This window comes from Antedon mediterranea, chromosome 10 (assembly GCF_964355755.1).
Source record: "Antedon mediterranea chromosome 10, ecAntMedi1.1, whole genome shotgun sequence".
Classification (NCBI taxonomy): Eukaryota; Metazoa; Echinodermata; class Crinoidea; order Comatulida; family Antedonidae; genus Antedon; species Antedon mediterranea.
The window spans coordinates 23,090,267-23,108,576 of NC_092679.1; the positions used below are offsets into that span (position 1 = coordinate 23,090,267).

At 33.4% G+C, this 18,310-nt stretch overlaps 1 protein-coding gene across 3 annotated transcripts in view; it reads right to left on the bottom strand.

The window, feature by feature from the left end:
- Window positions 1-18,310, bottom strand: part of LOC140060761 (thrombospondin-1-like) — a 37,449-nt gene that overhangs the window by 13,860 nt on the left and 5,279 nt on the right. The window contains exons 1-8 of one of the 3 annotated variants that reach the window (XM_072107102.1): window positions 10,262-10,591; window positions 6,083-6,153; window positions 4,970-5,541; window positions 3,017-3,170; window positions 2,334-2,707; window positions 2,083-2,178; window positions 1,097-1,187; window positions 535-705 (exon numbers count right to left, since the gene is read on the bottom strand). In XM_072107102.1, the coding sequence (XP_071963203.1) occupies window positions 535-705; window positions 1,097-1,187; window positions 2,083-2,178; window positions 2,334-2,707; window positions 3,017-3,170; window positions 4,970-5,541; window positions 6,083-6,134 (1,510 nt within the window). In that variant the 5' untranslated portion in view covers window positions 6,135-6,153; window positions 10,262-10,591. Of the gene's footprint in view, window positions 1-534; window positions 706-1,096; window positions 1,188-2,082; window positions 2,179-2,333; window positions 2,708-3,016; window positions 3,171-4,969; window positions 5,542-6,082; window positions 6,154-10,261; window positions 10,593-18,310 lie in introns of those variants that run through there. The other 2 variants (XM_072107104.1, XM_072107103.1) reach the window with 2 other exon arrangements.

Here is an 18,310-nt window from a genome sequence, read left to right on the forward strand (position 1 = left end):
AGAAGCGACGACAATGACGTACGCACAGTGCAATAGACGTATATTCAACACATTTTTCTGATAAAGGGTACGTCGCAACAGAGTGGTTTTAACTTTGCGTACGTTCTTACGTTGTGTTGCGAAAGTTACGTTGCGTTGTGGCAGATTTTTTTTTTCTAGTGGAAACCAAGTTTTAAAAATGTTTTTGTGAAAGTATGAAATTTGACAAACTTTCTTGTTACAAGTTCTTCAAAGTTCGAATGTCTCACTCTTGTCATTCAGTGTCAACCAGTATTTAATATTGTTTATGAAATATGAGGGCCGGTGCACACTAGAATTTGACACGTTTGCTCTAGTGTGCGCCGAAGTTAAAGTAGAATAAGACAAAAATAACAACCAAACCCCGATTTCTTTATGTAACAATGTTTTACCTAATAAAGCGTTGATCTTCCACCCCCTCCCCAACAATAGAGGTTTCCACACATTTACACGCGCGCGTTATGCTCATTTGATTCATGCGCAATTGTTCTAGTGTGAACGGGCCTTCATACTCACTGATGCATGGTGGGTTTCCAATGCACACCCTTGTTTGTATATCACTACCATTGCACTTGTGAATGCTGGCATCACATGAACGTCCTCGCTGTTGATGACCACGCCCACATGAGGTTGAGCACTGTGTCCAAGCTGACCACTCACTCCATCCGTCGTCTTTACTATCCCCTTCTAAAGATATTAATTATATAATTTGGTTAGTTTTCTCTTCAGTTTAGTTCATTCATTTGCTAAATAAACTAATTCCACAAGCTAAAATACGAGTTTAGACCGCAGTTCTATGCTGATAGCCTTCCTCTTGAAATGATAGAAAGATAGTCGTAAAATCTCTTTTGCTAAATTCATTTTACTAATAAATTACATAATACATACAATTCTCCAATATTGTAGCCAAGAATAAAATATTGACACGAAACAAAATCACAGTTTGCAAGCAAATTGTTAACCAATTTTCTTAAGTAAAATCTTCACTAGGAAGCTATCAAACTTCGCCGAGTTTGCCTTGTAAGGCAAACATTCTTTGAAGATGTGTGCAAGAAATTAAGTTTCAAAAAGTACTTACTGCAAACGGGACAACATTCTCCTTGAATCTGAATTGGGTCTGTGCACGATGTTGGCAGACATTCAGTAGTCATACATTCAATAGTTCCTGCCTAAAATAATGTTTAAAAAACGTAGTACTTTAGTAACATATGGACATGCACGTGTTACATGATAATAAAAAAACATTTTTGGCGCTCAAAACGTGCTATATAGTCTGTAGACGAAAAGAACATTAATTTTAATTAAACTTTTCCGAGAGGAGGGGGTGTGGAGAGATGTGTAGGCCTACATTTTTTACATCTCTCTCAGAACAATGTAAAAATACAGGGACGCATTAACGTTGATCTTCCTCTACTAATGATGTAAATGAATTATTGGTGCCTAGGAATTGTCACCGCCTGTCCCCTAGTAATTCGGATTAATATACTGACAGAAGATTAGGCGACTTTCTATATGCTTGTCGTGCTTAATTCATTGGAGGTTGTCACTTGTATATTGTTAGATAGGAAAGATGTTTCCGGAACTTTCACTTAACGGGATACCCAATATGGTATAGCTTTAATATAATCATTTCAAATCAACTTGAAACAAATTTGTCTATATACATGAAGACGTACAGGACGCCAATTGAAGCAAAGTTATATAATACACAGGATATTCCTCGATTGAATTATGATTACTACTGTAATCATAATTAATTATTTTGCATTCACTATGCTTTTTTTTTTGTCATATGTACGGGACAGAAATTGGAACATGTATTAGTGTTTTATCTAGAAATTAACCAATTACTATCAATAGTTATATAAATAACTATAAAATCGTTATACAATTTTTCCAGGTACACGCTAGCGATATCTCTTTTCGTACATAAGTTGTGGGGACCTCTCACGAAACGTCACAAAATACACATGAATATTCATTAGTCATAATCATAAGATGTGACGTGAGAATCTAGAATTCTCTAATCAAACAAGGAATACAACTATTTGCTAGAGTACTTACATTGCATTTGCATTCCGTACAGTCGCCTGCCTTCCACATCGACATGTTCACGTGCTCAGACCCATAATGCCAACAATTACCCTGATTTTTGGCAAGCTAGAAATTAAAACAATAATTATACTAAATTACAAATTTAGATCAATATCTAACATTTTTTCCTATTTTAATAAAACTGTCGTATTAACAATTTAAACAATATTGAAGAAAAAACAGAAAGATTACTTATAATTTCAACTGCATTGTTTACTTACAATTCTGTTCTGTTCTCCATCTACTGTTAAGTCAACAATATTTGATAAAACTCCGTTCATTTGGTCTTTATATTGCATAAAGTCCTCCTTTATCGTATCAATCTCACGTAATTTGTTATTCAGACGATAGAAGTCCTCGCAGACGAATCCACAAGTTGTTCTAGCGCCCTCATAATTACTAACAAGTTCTTCAATATGTTCTGCTTCTGAGGTCGGGTTTAACGCGAATGCAGAATGTGCACTGTTGATCGGATGTCTCGTCGGACTTGGGTTGATTTTTCTGGTAGGTTCTGGAGACACGATCTCTGTTAGTTCTGGGTCTATTTCTGGGAAGGCGGGCCCATCTACTACCTCTGGATCGACTGGTGATATTTCTACAACAGAAATATAAGAAATATACATATTTGTTACTTAGTTTTTCTTCTACAGTAGCAATGAGTTGCTATGAGGTGAGGTGCTGTTTTAGCTGTTTGCAGCAACACTTAATCGACGACACTCTGTATCTAAATTACTTTATAAGGTCGCCATACAGTATTACTACAGGAATACAGTATAATTTCTGCATTTCCAAACTTTTAAATCAAGATTTTTGGAACAGAGCAGACAATCACGACTCAATATTTTCTTTTTTATGATCATTAAATGTAAAATCTTCTAACAACATTTCCAATAAAAAAACATACCTGATCGACCCTGAATATCTGCTGAAATGCTTTCACTTAGAGATGAGAAAGATGACGACAGTTCGTAGTCACTGCCGGTTGTAAAACATCCCTGGTCTCTCAATACTTTTGATAACCTTGTGTTAAATATGAATTTTGCATCTGAAATCATTCCCTGTTTTAAGAAAGCAAAAAATCAATCGTTGATGAAAAATTTGTCGTCAATCTGAAAAAACGATCATATAGAAGTAGTTGATGCATACTCAAAAACATTATCTAGTAATCTATATATTAACGTCAGGCCTATTTCTAAAAACACTTAAAACTACGTTCGTAAGAAAATAAACTTTCCGTGGTCCGATTTCGCATCACATTATTTTTGTCAATTAATCCTTCACGCATACACATGTCAATAGAACAATCAGACTGCGCACATGATTTATACATGGGTACGTTTCGATGTTGATATTTTTAGTGTTCAATAAGCAAGTTTGACAGCAGATTAGATTGTTCTTTGATGTTGCCGCCGATGTTCTTCTAAATTCTTACATCTTATTCTTTTCATCAAAATGAACACAACATTTAGAAATACTGTACAATGATTTAAGGAGCCTACATAGATGCAGTAACTTGCCGTATCTTATCTTTACAGCGATTTACGACATAGCAAAACGGATCATTAATTATTGGATTTTGGTTGTTATATATATATTTATTTATATATTTTCTTCATGTTTCATTATTACCGAAATTTAATTTTTTTATATAAAGGCCTATCTACAGCATATTCTATACAGCTTTACGGTACCTTCTATATGATTGAGAAAAACAATCAAATTCACCATGATTGTGAATAAAAAAAAATCGGGAAGTTGTTCTTTTTCTTATCTAAATTTCTGACACATGTTTCACAAAATTTACTAATCGCAAAGATCCAGTGTATTTTAATTTCACTATCTAGCTAGCGACGGAACTGCACTCGATCACCAGCACTAATTCATGGATAATTGCAGTCAAGGATTCAGAAAAGCAACATAGTTAAGAAATCGGAAAAACACCCAAACAAAAGAACGTTGGTCTACATACATATAAGAACACATAAGAATATCAACATTTAACAAAATAGAAAATGCTCCGACCAAATATATATTATTATTTATATTTGTTTTATATAATAGACATATATCATTGATTACATTGTATTGACAGCATTATAGATATTTTGTTGTCTATTACACCGTCGCGGATCGAAAGTTTTGTTCGTTTTGGAGCTATATGACATGTCGTGACCCCCAACATCATTTATAACGCTGTTTGCTTGTTATCAAAACGCTACAGAACTTTTAGTTTAGAGTTCCTGGTGTAAAATTAACCCCTAGCACACATTTTATAATAAACACATTTTAGTTACTTATGGAAAAACTTACGGTTCAGTAACCTTTTGTTAAGGAAATTCTTTTTCTAAAAAAATGCCTCCAATTAGGGCACACGGTAAATTCTTTGATAGTACCATCATGGAGTTAAAGACAGATTAAACATATAATAATAAACATGTTTGGATTTTAACGTCATTATACATCAATCAAAGTAGTTATATATTGTCAACAATCATTTGATATTGTATAGAATTACGTTGTTAGTCATCGAAAACGAAAGTGACTGATGATGTATTTATGAGATGAGTTACATTGCCCTCATTCGGTCAAATAAAAAAATATAATTTGTCTCTTTCTGGTAAACTTTATCAAAGCTACGGTTAATATTAGATACAACAAGGAGATCCGGAGATCAAAATTTGGTGTATCTGTTGCTGCGACACGATCACTTGTACGCCTCTTAACAGAGAATATGTACAAACCAGTGTCGTAGCCAGACATAAGATCAAAGGAGTGTTATGAGATCCTATCTTGGAAAGGCAAGCTCAGTGTCCTGTTGTTCGATTATCTTGGATACACCTATCATGTTTTTTCTTACCTTATAGTCGTACATATCACGACGATCAAGTCCTTTTGCGAGTCGAAGTTCATATTTCGACGGGTTTACGTTGACATAAAAAGTCTCGAGCGACTCCAAAGCAACTTGTTCACAATCGATGTAAAGGACTGCAAGCGTCCCTTCAATGTTTAGCGTTACGTTGTGCCAGTTAGCATCTTTATCTGGTATATTTAACTTGCCCAAATTCACCGTATGTTCCGATGTTACACCGTTTCTGTTGGTAACTCCGTACTGAAGTAGAATTTTATCTTGTTTTCGATTAATTACTAAACCAAAGATTCGTTTTTTGCCTTTCAATGAATCGATGGACACAATTGTTCCTTTATTGTTTCTGTCTGGTTTTATAGTTGCAACTAACTGGACTGCTTCTTCCGCTTTCATATTGTTCATAAAGTTCTTTAAGATGTAAGGAGGAGCGGCAACATTTGCCGATGTACCCTTAAATTTATAAGCAACTTGATCTCCCCCATTAGGTCCTTTTACTTTTTTGATACCTACAACTGGCATACGAGAACTTAATTTTACCGCACTGAGCACATTAATTGTTTCTTCTGTGAATAGAAAAACAAACAACATTAATATACCAATAGTAAACAGATATATTTTTACCTATTTTCAATTAAAATTATTAATAAATATAATATATATAAACATTAAAATAACCACACCATTGAAATAGATTATTTATATATATTATTTATTATAGAGAGTTTAGTCAGTTAACTTAAAACTCCAGAAACAATGGCTTAAAACAGTTCAGTGTTTAGTTCAAAAATGTTATCCCGGTTAACCTTGATAAAACAACTTTTTTTACAGGAAAGCATGGATTTATTACTAACGAAATATAATGTGATTTTGTAATTTAAATATCTGAAAGTAGGTCAACAATAAAGATATACTTAAACATTTAATAATACATTATTTTTAGTAAAAAAATAAGTAATTTTAATTAATTTTTCATTTAAATCAAAACAAGCTCAATTTTTGTTTCTAAATTAATCAATTAATCAAAACTGATCAGAAGGAGGAGAGAGGATTCGTTTTAAAATTGGACTTTTCAACGTGAATTATTTTATTAATTTCTACACTTACCAATACAGGCACTTAAGGCCACTAAGGCGAGTAACACCAATACCCGATACATACTGCTATTCTGTTATTGTCTGTAACAAAAATAAAACAGTCAAAGTGTTAGTATCATCCTGTAAAGTAGGCCTGACAACCTAACCAAATGTATGCTAAATCTCTGTCTACACTATCAAACTAGAGTGTAATGTGCCCAAATATAGTAGTGATGTGCCCAAATATGGTAGTGATATGACATCATCATGTCCATATATGGGGACATCACACTTTTTGTCACATAAAGTTTGATAGTGTAGACAAGCTTTAGGTCCCAGCACGAGCAGCGCAAGTAATTAAACCAATCACAAGCAACAATTCTAATAATCCACGTGATTGGTCAAATGAATTCGTTCGTTTTATTCGGAACCAAACTTTATTGTTATAATTTTGAGACACATTAACGCATGGGTAGGGCCTACAGTAAGGACAGTAAGTGTTACGGACACATTGGGTCATTCAAAAATAAATCATTCAATCTCAATTAGCAACTTACTGTCTAATTAAATTAAAACTAACATCATTTCATGTTTTGAGTGTTTACGACTGTTAGAATAATATACATTTCATGTGAATAATATTAATAATATGCAAATGACACGTTCAAAAACATTCAAATATAAAACCAGCGTTGTATTTTGAACATAATCTCATCATATCGAGAAGAGTTATATATAACAAATATCTCTCTGATGTACAGATTCGTACAACCGTTCTCTAATCTAAACTTAAAGAGCGAGTAGACCTATTGTAGAGATAATACACAATGATAATACAGTAATGATATATTATTTGCCAAACTACCAAAATCTTATGAATACACTTATCCTATTAATTTTACCGCTTACAATTTAGCATAATTTGAATTTCAGTTAATTAAATTTAATAAAAAATATTAATACTAACAAAACGTAAATTAGCTATGTGTACACTACGCATGTAATAATAATAATTATGATTGTATTCAATCAAATTAATGAACACAAAACACTATTTGATTTTAAAGTGATTTACGGTACGTCGTCTCCTTTATAAAATGATAGGGGCATATTTCGGCCCACCTGATTTTTATTTAATTTATTTACTCTGCCTATGCGGATCTTGATTTACAACAGTGTCTCTACCACTATATTAGGCCTGTATCTTTTCTCAATGTAATCATGATTAGGCACACACATTAATTAAACAGGCATTATTTAATTTAATTACATCCCTTGTGCTCATTCACTCCCGAGTGCAAACATATTTTCTCTATCTTACCATATTTCTATTGAAATACAACACAAAACTGAACAATATTCTGTAAATGAACAAGAAGTTACACACTTAACTGACAAATTACCATACAGTACACCGTAAATTCCTATATCAATGGGACACCTTCGTCGGTATAGTGTTAACATAGGACCACTTCTTCGGGACATCTTTATCCAGTAGACATATTTACACTAGTTGAACAACTATATTATGTATATCACTACAGCAAACCTTTACTAAGGGGACACCCCTCTTAAGGGGATACTTCGTTGGGTTCCGAAGGTGGCCCCTTAAATAGTGGTTCATACCCACTGGTTACGGGAAATTATCCCCATAATCGAGGTTTCCCAAAAGAGGGTTCCTAAATAAGGCATAGTAAACAGTAAACTGCATTCCCTAAGGGAAGACAATATCCTTTGTATTTTGTGAACATTTTTGTATTATCAGTATCAAATATCAACACGTACATAAAAGGAATGTTCGTTTTTTACACACGGAAACCATTTCAATTCATTTCCCACGCATTAAAAAACCATTACACAGAAAAACACCCCATAAGCTCTGTCTACACTATCAAACTAGATTGACAAAATAAATGTGATGCGCCCAAATATGGTAGTGATTTGCTTAAATATGGATGTGGTATGACATCAGCATATCCATATATAAGCACATCACAATTTTTTGTCACATAAAGTTTGATAATGTTGACAGAGCTTTAAATAAAATATTAGGCTACAGACAGGTTACAACGAAACTCTAACATACATTTCAACTCTTATAAGAGTACAACAACTATTCGTGACATGGAGTGATATTTAATTTAATCCGTGGCCTACTCACTGAATTACATAATTCCCCAGATATATGGTTATGTTATGTTATGTTTAAATTTTTAGATTATAACAAAATAACAGGATAGCATAACATTCCCAAGTGGAGGGTGAGAAAATGAAAAAGTTCAAACACAAGATTCTCTATAAAAGAGTGAAATTCTAATCAACATGCTAAGTCAGACAGACAAATTAATTTTATTTGTACTAAGGTTTCAATCGATTTAGATTGATACAAAAATCAGTCTTCGATTGAATTATATTCGTCCGGATTTAGAACAGATATACAAAAATAAGATTAATTGACATAATTTACTGCATCTTAATAATAAAGAAATTATATAACGATCGTTACTCAGTGCGGTTGGAATAATCTAATTGAATATATTTGAGGAAATCTGTACAATATTATGACGAAAGAAATGTTATAATTCAATTAGATTTTTTAATTTATAATACAAATATCATTATCCTAATCACAACTTTTTCCAGAAAATATTTGTCCATTAATTTGTTAAATCAGATAAATCAATTTACCTAATTTATTTAAACGAAACAAACACAATTTTTGTTTTACAAAACTAAACATTTTTTTCCCCTGATTTGTTTTTGTACAGGACCACAATGCAATTCATGTTTTCTTTTACCTGATTGTTTAATCTGTATAAAGATGTTGTTAAATAAATGAATTGTTTATTAAGGGATACTTTCTGACAAAGTTTCCCTTATATAGAAGATTGCCTACAGTTGGCTGGTGGAATTCCGGGAAAGTGTCCCCTAATAGTGTCGCAAAGATTTGTTCTACTATTAAATTGAAAAAGATATTTCAAATCAAATCTAAACTTTAGATACGGCACACATTATATAAACTATTTTATCTTTTGTTAACTTCAGGAACCTTTATAAACCTAAATTTTGAAAACATCTTACGATTAAGCATAATATAATAGAAACACAATGAATGGTAAAGCTTTGAAACCAGCATGAGATATTTCAAAAGTTCAAGTGAAATACTGATAATCGAAACAACGCTTGTTAATTTATCGGTAGTACTATACTAGTATTAATCAATGACAATGTTAATCCTATAGTCTCATGGTACCATGTCTGGACAATTCTACAGGATAATGACATAGCAGTACGCTATCTACATTACTATCCCTGACTAAAATTGCAAGCTCTTTATAGGTTCTTTGCTAAGTCACTTCACAACATAAATAAACACTTGACATAATCACTCGCAAAATACCATTGAAAACACAAGCATATAATATATATAATTGGCATGAAATTTAAACAATTTTACACCAATACGCTAATTTAATAATACGCACGACTGAATACGCTTTTCTTTTTCTGTAGACCATGTCAAAATGATTCTACTGCAGTAAGTGAAGTAATTATATTATTGTATAATAAGTCATCATTTTACATTGAGCCGAAAAGTGAACCGCTATTATACTGGTCTGCCGATGTTTGAATGCGCGCGCGCGTGTGTCTTCTTGTGACGTCAACGCCGATTTGGTACATTTCCATTATTCATATTTACTGACTAAACGAATTGAAGTTGAAAAAAATTATATTCTTCTGGAGTGTCCAAATTCAAGTAACTGCAGTAAATTGGAAAAAATGTACGCTACTGCAGTAACGGCGGTAGAATCATTTTGACATGTGATGTCCATCTCTTTCTGAAACACCATTGGAACGTCTGCTCAAACCTCAAAAGTTTTCCAGGAACTCACTTAACATCCAACTGCATTATACAAACTATACTGTATTATCCAAGTATTTAAGGTCTGTGTGCCAGAAGACCTATTAAATCTATAACATAAACAATGTGCCTTCACAAACAAAAACTAAAATGTTTACGAAACGGGCATGAATTGAGTTCTAATAGCGAAACACATTGCAATAAAATACATCCATTAAAGTTTAGGATGCCTTTCACAACTACTCTTACTAATCCAGCACTGCTCCACTACAGTTAAAATTCCAAGTACACCAAATAATTTATCCCAAAACTTTAAATACAGATCAGATTCAGAAAAGGACACCTTACCGTGGTTACGTCAACGAATTTATAAATATTATCAATATATATGTATAGATGGTCTTGCAGACAAGAAGTTGAAAAAGGAAATACAATCCTATGTAAAACCTTATATATTCCTTCAAAATATTGTCCTTTCTTCGATCAATGCAATTCTTAAATGACACGTTCAGACGCTCTCTAAATATCCTCGTATTAATTCCTTGCGCAAGATGTTAATTATAAATCACGTGGTATTATCTGCAGGAAAGGGGAGTTTCAACCTTTTTCTCTCTCTCTCTTTCTCCCTCCTGTATTTGGCAGAGACACAAAAGTTCGTTCGTCTGACTCCCTATTCGACTGATTGGTATTTGCTTGTACAAGTTCATTTTTTACCTTCACTGATTCACTGTTGACAAAATACCGTGACTATACTCTAAAATACGCCCCTTGTGGGCGGAGCTTTTCAAATTGAAAAGAGTTCACCAATCAGGTGGAGAGGTTGGCGTATGAAGCCAGTTAAGTAACAACTTTGGATGCAGTCGAGTCGTCGCATTTGTGGTGGAATTGTAAAAGTTTAATTTCAATAATATTAGGTATACAAGTTCATATTTAATCATATTAAATTAAACTGTTTAGCGCATCGACAAACATTAACATTCGAACACATTTTGGTGGCTAATATAATCGATCTAATCTAATCAAAGTTGTAATCTAAACGCTTAGAAATACACAATGTGTATACCACCCATCTTTCGAAATTCACATTCAGTTATATTTGTATCCACGGATCAAATATTTGGAATAAGCTCCATGAGAAACAATCGTTAAACTAGAGATACTATGTTCAATCGAACATAAACACAGTCAGAGGAATACATACATAAATACAGGAGGCCTATACTATGATTATAAACTAATAGAGGGTCACGTAAAGGCCAATTTAGGAGCGGTAACGGTAATAAAAATGTAGAATAAATGTGTTATTCCCTAATATACAATGTTTGTCTTTAATTTCTAATGTTTTATGTATGTAACTGAAATCCTAACTGACAGATACCGGCTTCATTTCAAAATAATAATATGCCTAACGCCCTCATCTGACAACACAAAAACTGAGGGAACTTGCACAAACGTATCGTAAATGTTATTTTATACATAATTATTTAAAGCACGCTACATATTATGCCCATTTTACCAGGAGGACCGGACCATTACGTGAGCTGGACCCAACCCTGTGACCGACGACAGACAACCATAATTCGGTACCAGCAGGTCTATGCACGCTGAGGGAAAAGTCTTTATATCTGTATAGAATTCTTTACGTTAAACCATTCATAAATACGTACGTGTGCGACGTTTCGACTTGTTTCTAACAAATCTTCATCTGGTCATGACATGAATGGTTTAAGGCAAGCAATTATATACAGATAGTTAATATCAAACCAGATGAAAACATTTGTCTTTATTTATGTTGATAATACATACCATGTACGCATTGAATTTGAATCTGTATTTATCTTAGTGCAGTAGAACACATTAGATAGACACCTTTGGAACAAACAAAGTTCCCCTTAATTGTGTGTTATAGGCCTATAGGTTTTGCTGTACAAAACACATTGTCTCTCGTTCATTTCACAAAGTGTGCAGGGGGGGGGGGGGGGGTTAAGGGTGTCCAAAAGCGGAGTTCTACTATATACTACAATATAATGTTTTTACAACATCGGATTATTTATAACATAATAATGATAATGTATAAATTATACTCCTTACTCTAGAGGTGAGAATCCAACCTTACTAACTTTACTTCACAAGAATCTAATTTGAAATGCGGGGAACTAAAATAAATCATGTTTATATTTACGACACGCTCGCGTAATCAGTCAAACGAATATAGAAACATGCACCCCAGCAGCGAAATCGGTTTTCACAGTATATTATTATAGGCCCATGGTTACTTATTATAGGCCCATGGTTACTTGTAATGACAACCATATTAGATATCTTAGTTAATCGATGCCTTTTGTCCTAACACACGAACTTCTACCACGGGAGAACGTCTAGATTACTGACTGTCATGTGTGGGTTTATTTTAAATTTATGACGTGTTCATAGGGCCTACATATGGCAGATTTTATTACAGTAAACCCCCTTTATTTGTGACACCCCTACTCAGGGGACACTCCTTATGGAACATTTCAGTTCAGTTTTATTCGGTTCACTAAAAAATACAAAGACAAACATAACAGAAAAAAAGCACAAGATAGCAGTATTAATAGAATGAAACGAGAAATAACCCAAGAAAGTTTAAAAGAAAACTTATTTCCATTGGGGTCCTCAGACATAAAAAATAACACTGATAATTGCACTTAAAGCGCCCTACTAAGTTAAACAATTGTAATAAAAAACATAATATACAATTTTTTTAATGTATATTGAATAGAAAAATGTAAATAGAAAAACAAAGCATTTGCATTATTAGGCCTAGAGCCTTTTCAGACTGGTGATTGAAAAGTAAACTATCACTAAATATTAAGCTATTATTATTAACAAATCAAATACAATAGAACCTCTATTAAAGGGACAAATTTGTAACACAAAGTTTCTTTATTATTATTATTATTATTATAATTATGGCTTTGACCATAATTTCTCCTCGTTCGTTTCAGAAGAAAATGTTCCTTAAACAATGATCTCCTCTGAATATAGGTGTCCCAAAGCATCGGTTCTACTGAATTAAAATCAACACATTTCTAAAAGTCAATAGTTGTCCCTATTACCAGAAAAGGATATATTTAGATTGAACTGTCCAGAAATTGTTGAAGATCATCATTTGGGTCAGTTTAAAATTGTTACCGCCAGGCTGGCAACATTACTACAAATATTACGAATATAATAATTTGTGTCGCCTATTTTAATTATTGCTTAAGGGTATTTTTTATGTATTACACGACACGTACTTCAGTAATGGTGTATGGCTACATGTATGTATTACACGACACGTACTTCAGTAATGGTGTATGGCTACATGTACGTATTACACGACACGTACTTGTACGTATTACTTTCATTGAATAATCGGAATTTGTGTCATGTAAAGGCCAAAGAAGCAAAACTCACTCTTAAGAATGAAGGTACTAAAAGAGTGAAACCACACTTTAAAAAAAGTGGAGCAATTCACTCTTTTCAAAGAGTGAAAACCACTCGTTAAAAAGAATGAAGCAATTTACTTTTTCAAAGAGTGGTTTTCACTCTTTCAGGAGTAAAAAAGTGTGAACAGTCACTCTAAAAGAGTGGTTTTTTCACTCATTTACGTTAAGAGAGTATTACACATACATGATCTCAACAGCTGGAACTAAATACAAAACAAAAATGCCAAATGTATTTTTTTTAACCAAAATATCTGTTTTGACACAAAATGTGATTAATTAATTAAATATTTTTCAGCTAATGATCGGAAAGGGATTGAGGAGTCTCAAAAGTATTCCAATAACTTCCTCCTATGTGTGACATTCTCATCTAAAGTATATACTATCAAACTCATTTCAAAGTAAATATCGGAAATGTAATATGGAATTAAGCGTGAATCAACAACATTACATGAGTCTAAAGCTTGGTTCCCACTAGAGACGTAAGCTCTGTCTACACTATCATACTTTATGTGTCATAATGTGATGTGCACATGAACATGATGACGTCATATCACAACCCTATTTTGGGCATATCACTACCATATTTGGGCATATCACAGTTTGTTTGTCAAACTAATTTGATAGTGTAGACAGAGCTTTATATTTTCAATTTGAACTTGGACTTATAGGTTATACATAAAGTAGACGATAATTTAAAAATTAATTCGGCAAAATACTTTTGGAGCACCTGCTATTGTATGTTTGTAAACCAAATTTAGTTACAAAACTTCCTTCCTGAATTAAATCTCTGAAATATATTTTGTTTTATCACAATAAATATCAACCCAAACCTGAAATAAAACAGATATAATGGAAGTGACCTATCCGCCGCAAATAAACATTTCCCATCATAGAAATTCTCGCCTAAGTTAACCATAGCAAATTACCTAGGCTTACTACTTTAAAATTAATCAAAATTAATCTAGAAAACCGCACTTCAAAGTTAATTATCTTACCCCAGTCACACAATATTGTTCCAGTCAATCATCATCAAAAAAGGCAGTGTATACTTCAATTTAAAGCGGCACTCGGTGTATAAAAACGTAGCACTAACCGGAAGCAATATGTTGACATCGTGTGTGACGTCAGAGAATAACTTCCGTCCAATTAAACTCTTCGAAATAAAAGCTCACGGCTGGTATATAGGCAATTTAGTATATTTTGGCTACGGTCTGACATTGGCAATGGATATTGATCTGTTTCGGACATAATGCGGTATTGCATTAAAATTATGAGAACATTGAACTTCGGGTTAATGACCGGACAAAATTAAAATATTTAAAAATAATACGGTAATGATTGTTGGAATGAATCTGAGGATTATGATGGTTGTGATACTAATACAAAGTATAATATGCTTCAGCTCTTAATTTGAGGCAAATAATGACAGCGGTGATAATAGTTGTGATGACGATTTGCTAATTAAATTTGACCTTCTTGTCTATAGTTACAAAATCAATAGCAGCATATAAGAAAACAAATATAAATGTATAGGCTAACACAATTTTTTGTTAATGATACGATTAAATGAAAATCTCAAAAATTATTCTACGGTAAGCACATTTTTTACTACAATAATGTATAGTTTTAGTTTGTTACAATGTGAAAGTATGAAGCAGCCACTGCAATAAACGGTGTATATGATGACCCCCCGCGAGGTCAACATTTATGTAATACAAATTTCACCAATTAAAATCGAATTGAATTATATTGTGACATTCACAAAGGATGCGATTAAGCTGGAATTCTGCGTATTGCGTGGTCTTGTGTCTTACAATCATGTCACCTCGATAATCAGTGGTTGCAATGTCACGTGGCACACCTGTGTCAATGTACTATCCCGGATGACAGTACTTAGTTCATTTCCAGGTAGTCGCAAGCACCCTGTTGTTTGGATATTTTCACCGTCTTAAATATATCTATCTATTCTAAATTAACAAACTTTACCGGATTTTTGTTTGCTGCAAACTCTACCACTGTTTGAAGAAGTTTGTGTAAAATTCATTTCTTTCATTCAGTCAGCATGATTTTGTCTATCTGGATGACTGCAAAGGACAACAACTATTCCCTATAGTTTGCAAACTTTAGTAAATTAGTTTTTCAAAAAGGTGCACGAATTTCTGCAAAATAGTTTTCTGCAATTTGCTGACGTTATTACTCGTTAATTTAGCGTTCGAGTACATAAAGTGACCACTTAAATCACACAGAACGTTTGAACTTGACTATTGCGTGTGGAGCTAATTGTACTTTATAGGTTTCTAGTGAAACTGACACCATAGTAGAGTACTTATTTCAATCGGCAAATCAAATAGGCACCCATATACTGTTTCGGCAACAAAATGTAGGGTTGTTGAATACACTCTTATTACGGAATTCAACGCCGTAAATCAACAGTAATAAATGTAGGTTTCAGGGGTTAGTTATAGGCCTAGGCTAGACCACCAGGCCACCAAATTGACGCTAACCTAACCGGGTTATACAGTTGAAGGTCCCGGTATAGTTATGTACTAAATGACAATAAATTTCATACAGCAGCTCCTAAATGTCATTAGACATGTGCTGGTAATATTCAAACTATAATTTCCATTAGCAGCAGCACACGAATTTCTGTAAACAAAGTCGAGGGAAAACTGGATGAAGGTAGAAAAACAAAAACACTTAACAACAATATTAAGATACTTGATTTAATAATTAACATAAAACTGGTATAAAATATAATATAGGCCTACATTATTATTTTTCATTAGGTTGATAAGTCACGTTTTAACTAAAGCTTGGTTTCCACGTGGATATATAATAGTACGACGCGATGGATCGCCCGAACGCATTGTGTCAACTTACTTGGACCAGGCTTTAGACATTTTATATCAAAAAAGAAACTTAAATATAATGCTGCATTCTTTTGTGTAGCGAAATATTTGTATAAGTATAATAATAATAATAATAATAAGATTTTTATAGCGCACACACCACTCCAGAGTGCTCAAGGCGCATTTAAAAATAAAAAAGAAATAAATCATACAAATTCCTGACAAATAAAATGCAATTTCTTTGGAGGGTCCCCATCCGTTGTCGTTCTGTCGCGGTCCCGGACCCCTACCTAGGTGACCAAACAAAGGAGCAGGATACACATTTGCCTTGCCACAGACGACCGGGTGCTCAGAGACAACAACCAAGACAGAGGCACCCCAAAGATAATGCTGGCCAGGGTGCAACAAATGAACACAGACACCCCTATTGATAAGTATGCATTAAAGATAATTATGATTATCAGATTTTTATTCTGTGCCGAGTTTATTTTCAAAATTTCATTTAATTGAAAATTACTGAACCTAAAAGTCGTTTAAAACTTAGATAACGATGATGTTTATTTTAACTATTAACTGTTATTTTGTATATCATGCAATACATAACGATGAGTATAAGGGAATTCACTCATTCACACAATCTTAGAAACGTGACCGTACGGTAATACAGATATGTTTGTGGTCAGAAATGTACCTAGAAAGAAGAAAGTACAACGTACTCTCTAAACAACCAACAAATGAACACAGACACCCCTATTGATAAGTTCATATTTCAAATGTGGAAAATAAAACTATTTTTCATAATCTGTTATTCAGCTGTTTGATTCCCTTGACAAGGGTGGATATTCTTGTCATATAGGTAAAGGGAAGGGAGACCTTTCGCAACATAGCAACGGGTACACTTTCCTAAGAAGGTAATAATATTAATACGCCCTTGTGAATTGATGAACTTTGATGACATTATTTGATTTTTTGTCTCCGAGAAGAATGCAATAGACAACATTGTTGGGGTTCCGTCCGGTTGTTGATATCATGACGATTAAACAAAATTGTTGACATCAATCTGCCGGTTAGACAAAATTGTTGATGAAGAAAAAAAAAACAGGCGCACCTTCCTCTTAACAACATGATTCTAAGCTACGGAGATCAAAGGGTTTGCCTGTGGCTACGCCCCTTAACAGACACCGGACAGAGAATATATCGTTGGTATTTGTGCAGCCATACATACGAGACTGTTACGAGTTCATATTTTGGCAAGGCGTTCTGTTGTTAGATTGCCTTTGGAGGAAACTCAATGGATTGCCTTAGTTCGACTTGTCCGAGCGTGTTATCAAACTCTTTACAAATGTATTCATCTTTTGTTTCTTTTGTAAAGTCATTATATGTATTGTTTTCAATCAATTTAGAAATGAGGTAGGTCTCTTGAGGAGTACAGGACTTCAACTTTCATGTTTCTTCTTATGTGACAATTGCAATTACCAATTTCACAACGTCACTCACTAAATGTCTACATCAGCATGGCATATAAGCCCAATTTACACAGACGAGCGGTAACCAATACCAATATAGAATCTATGTTATTCCCTACCAACATTGAACACGAATTATGGTAATCAAAACAAACTTTACTCGATTTTAACTTGGAATCATAATATAAAATTGATACTAAAATAATAATAATTAGGCCTAAGACATGTTGAAACCACTCTAAACTCTACGGGCTGATGATTTTGATGCAATAATAATGGAAACATTAGGATTTGACATTGAGCCAAAAATGGAACAAACTGAACAGATTTTAACATTCAATGTATTAAAAAAACACATCCTTTTGGTACAGTGTTAGTCATCGGCAAGTTACAAAGCATACCATAGCTCCTCAATGTATCTAACTTCTAATCGTTATGAGTTGAATAGTGAGAATATTGCACGATGAGTTGAAATAGTTTGACGAGCCAGGACGTTACTGTTATAGTTAAAATAGTCACATTTCTACAAATTCAATATTCTCTCCATTCAACGAATACACAACATATATTATTGGTTTTACATTACAAATCATACAGTTATAGACAGCGCAA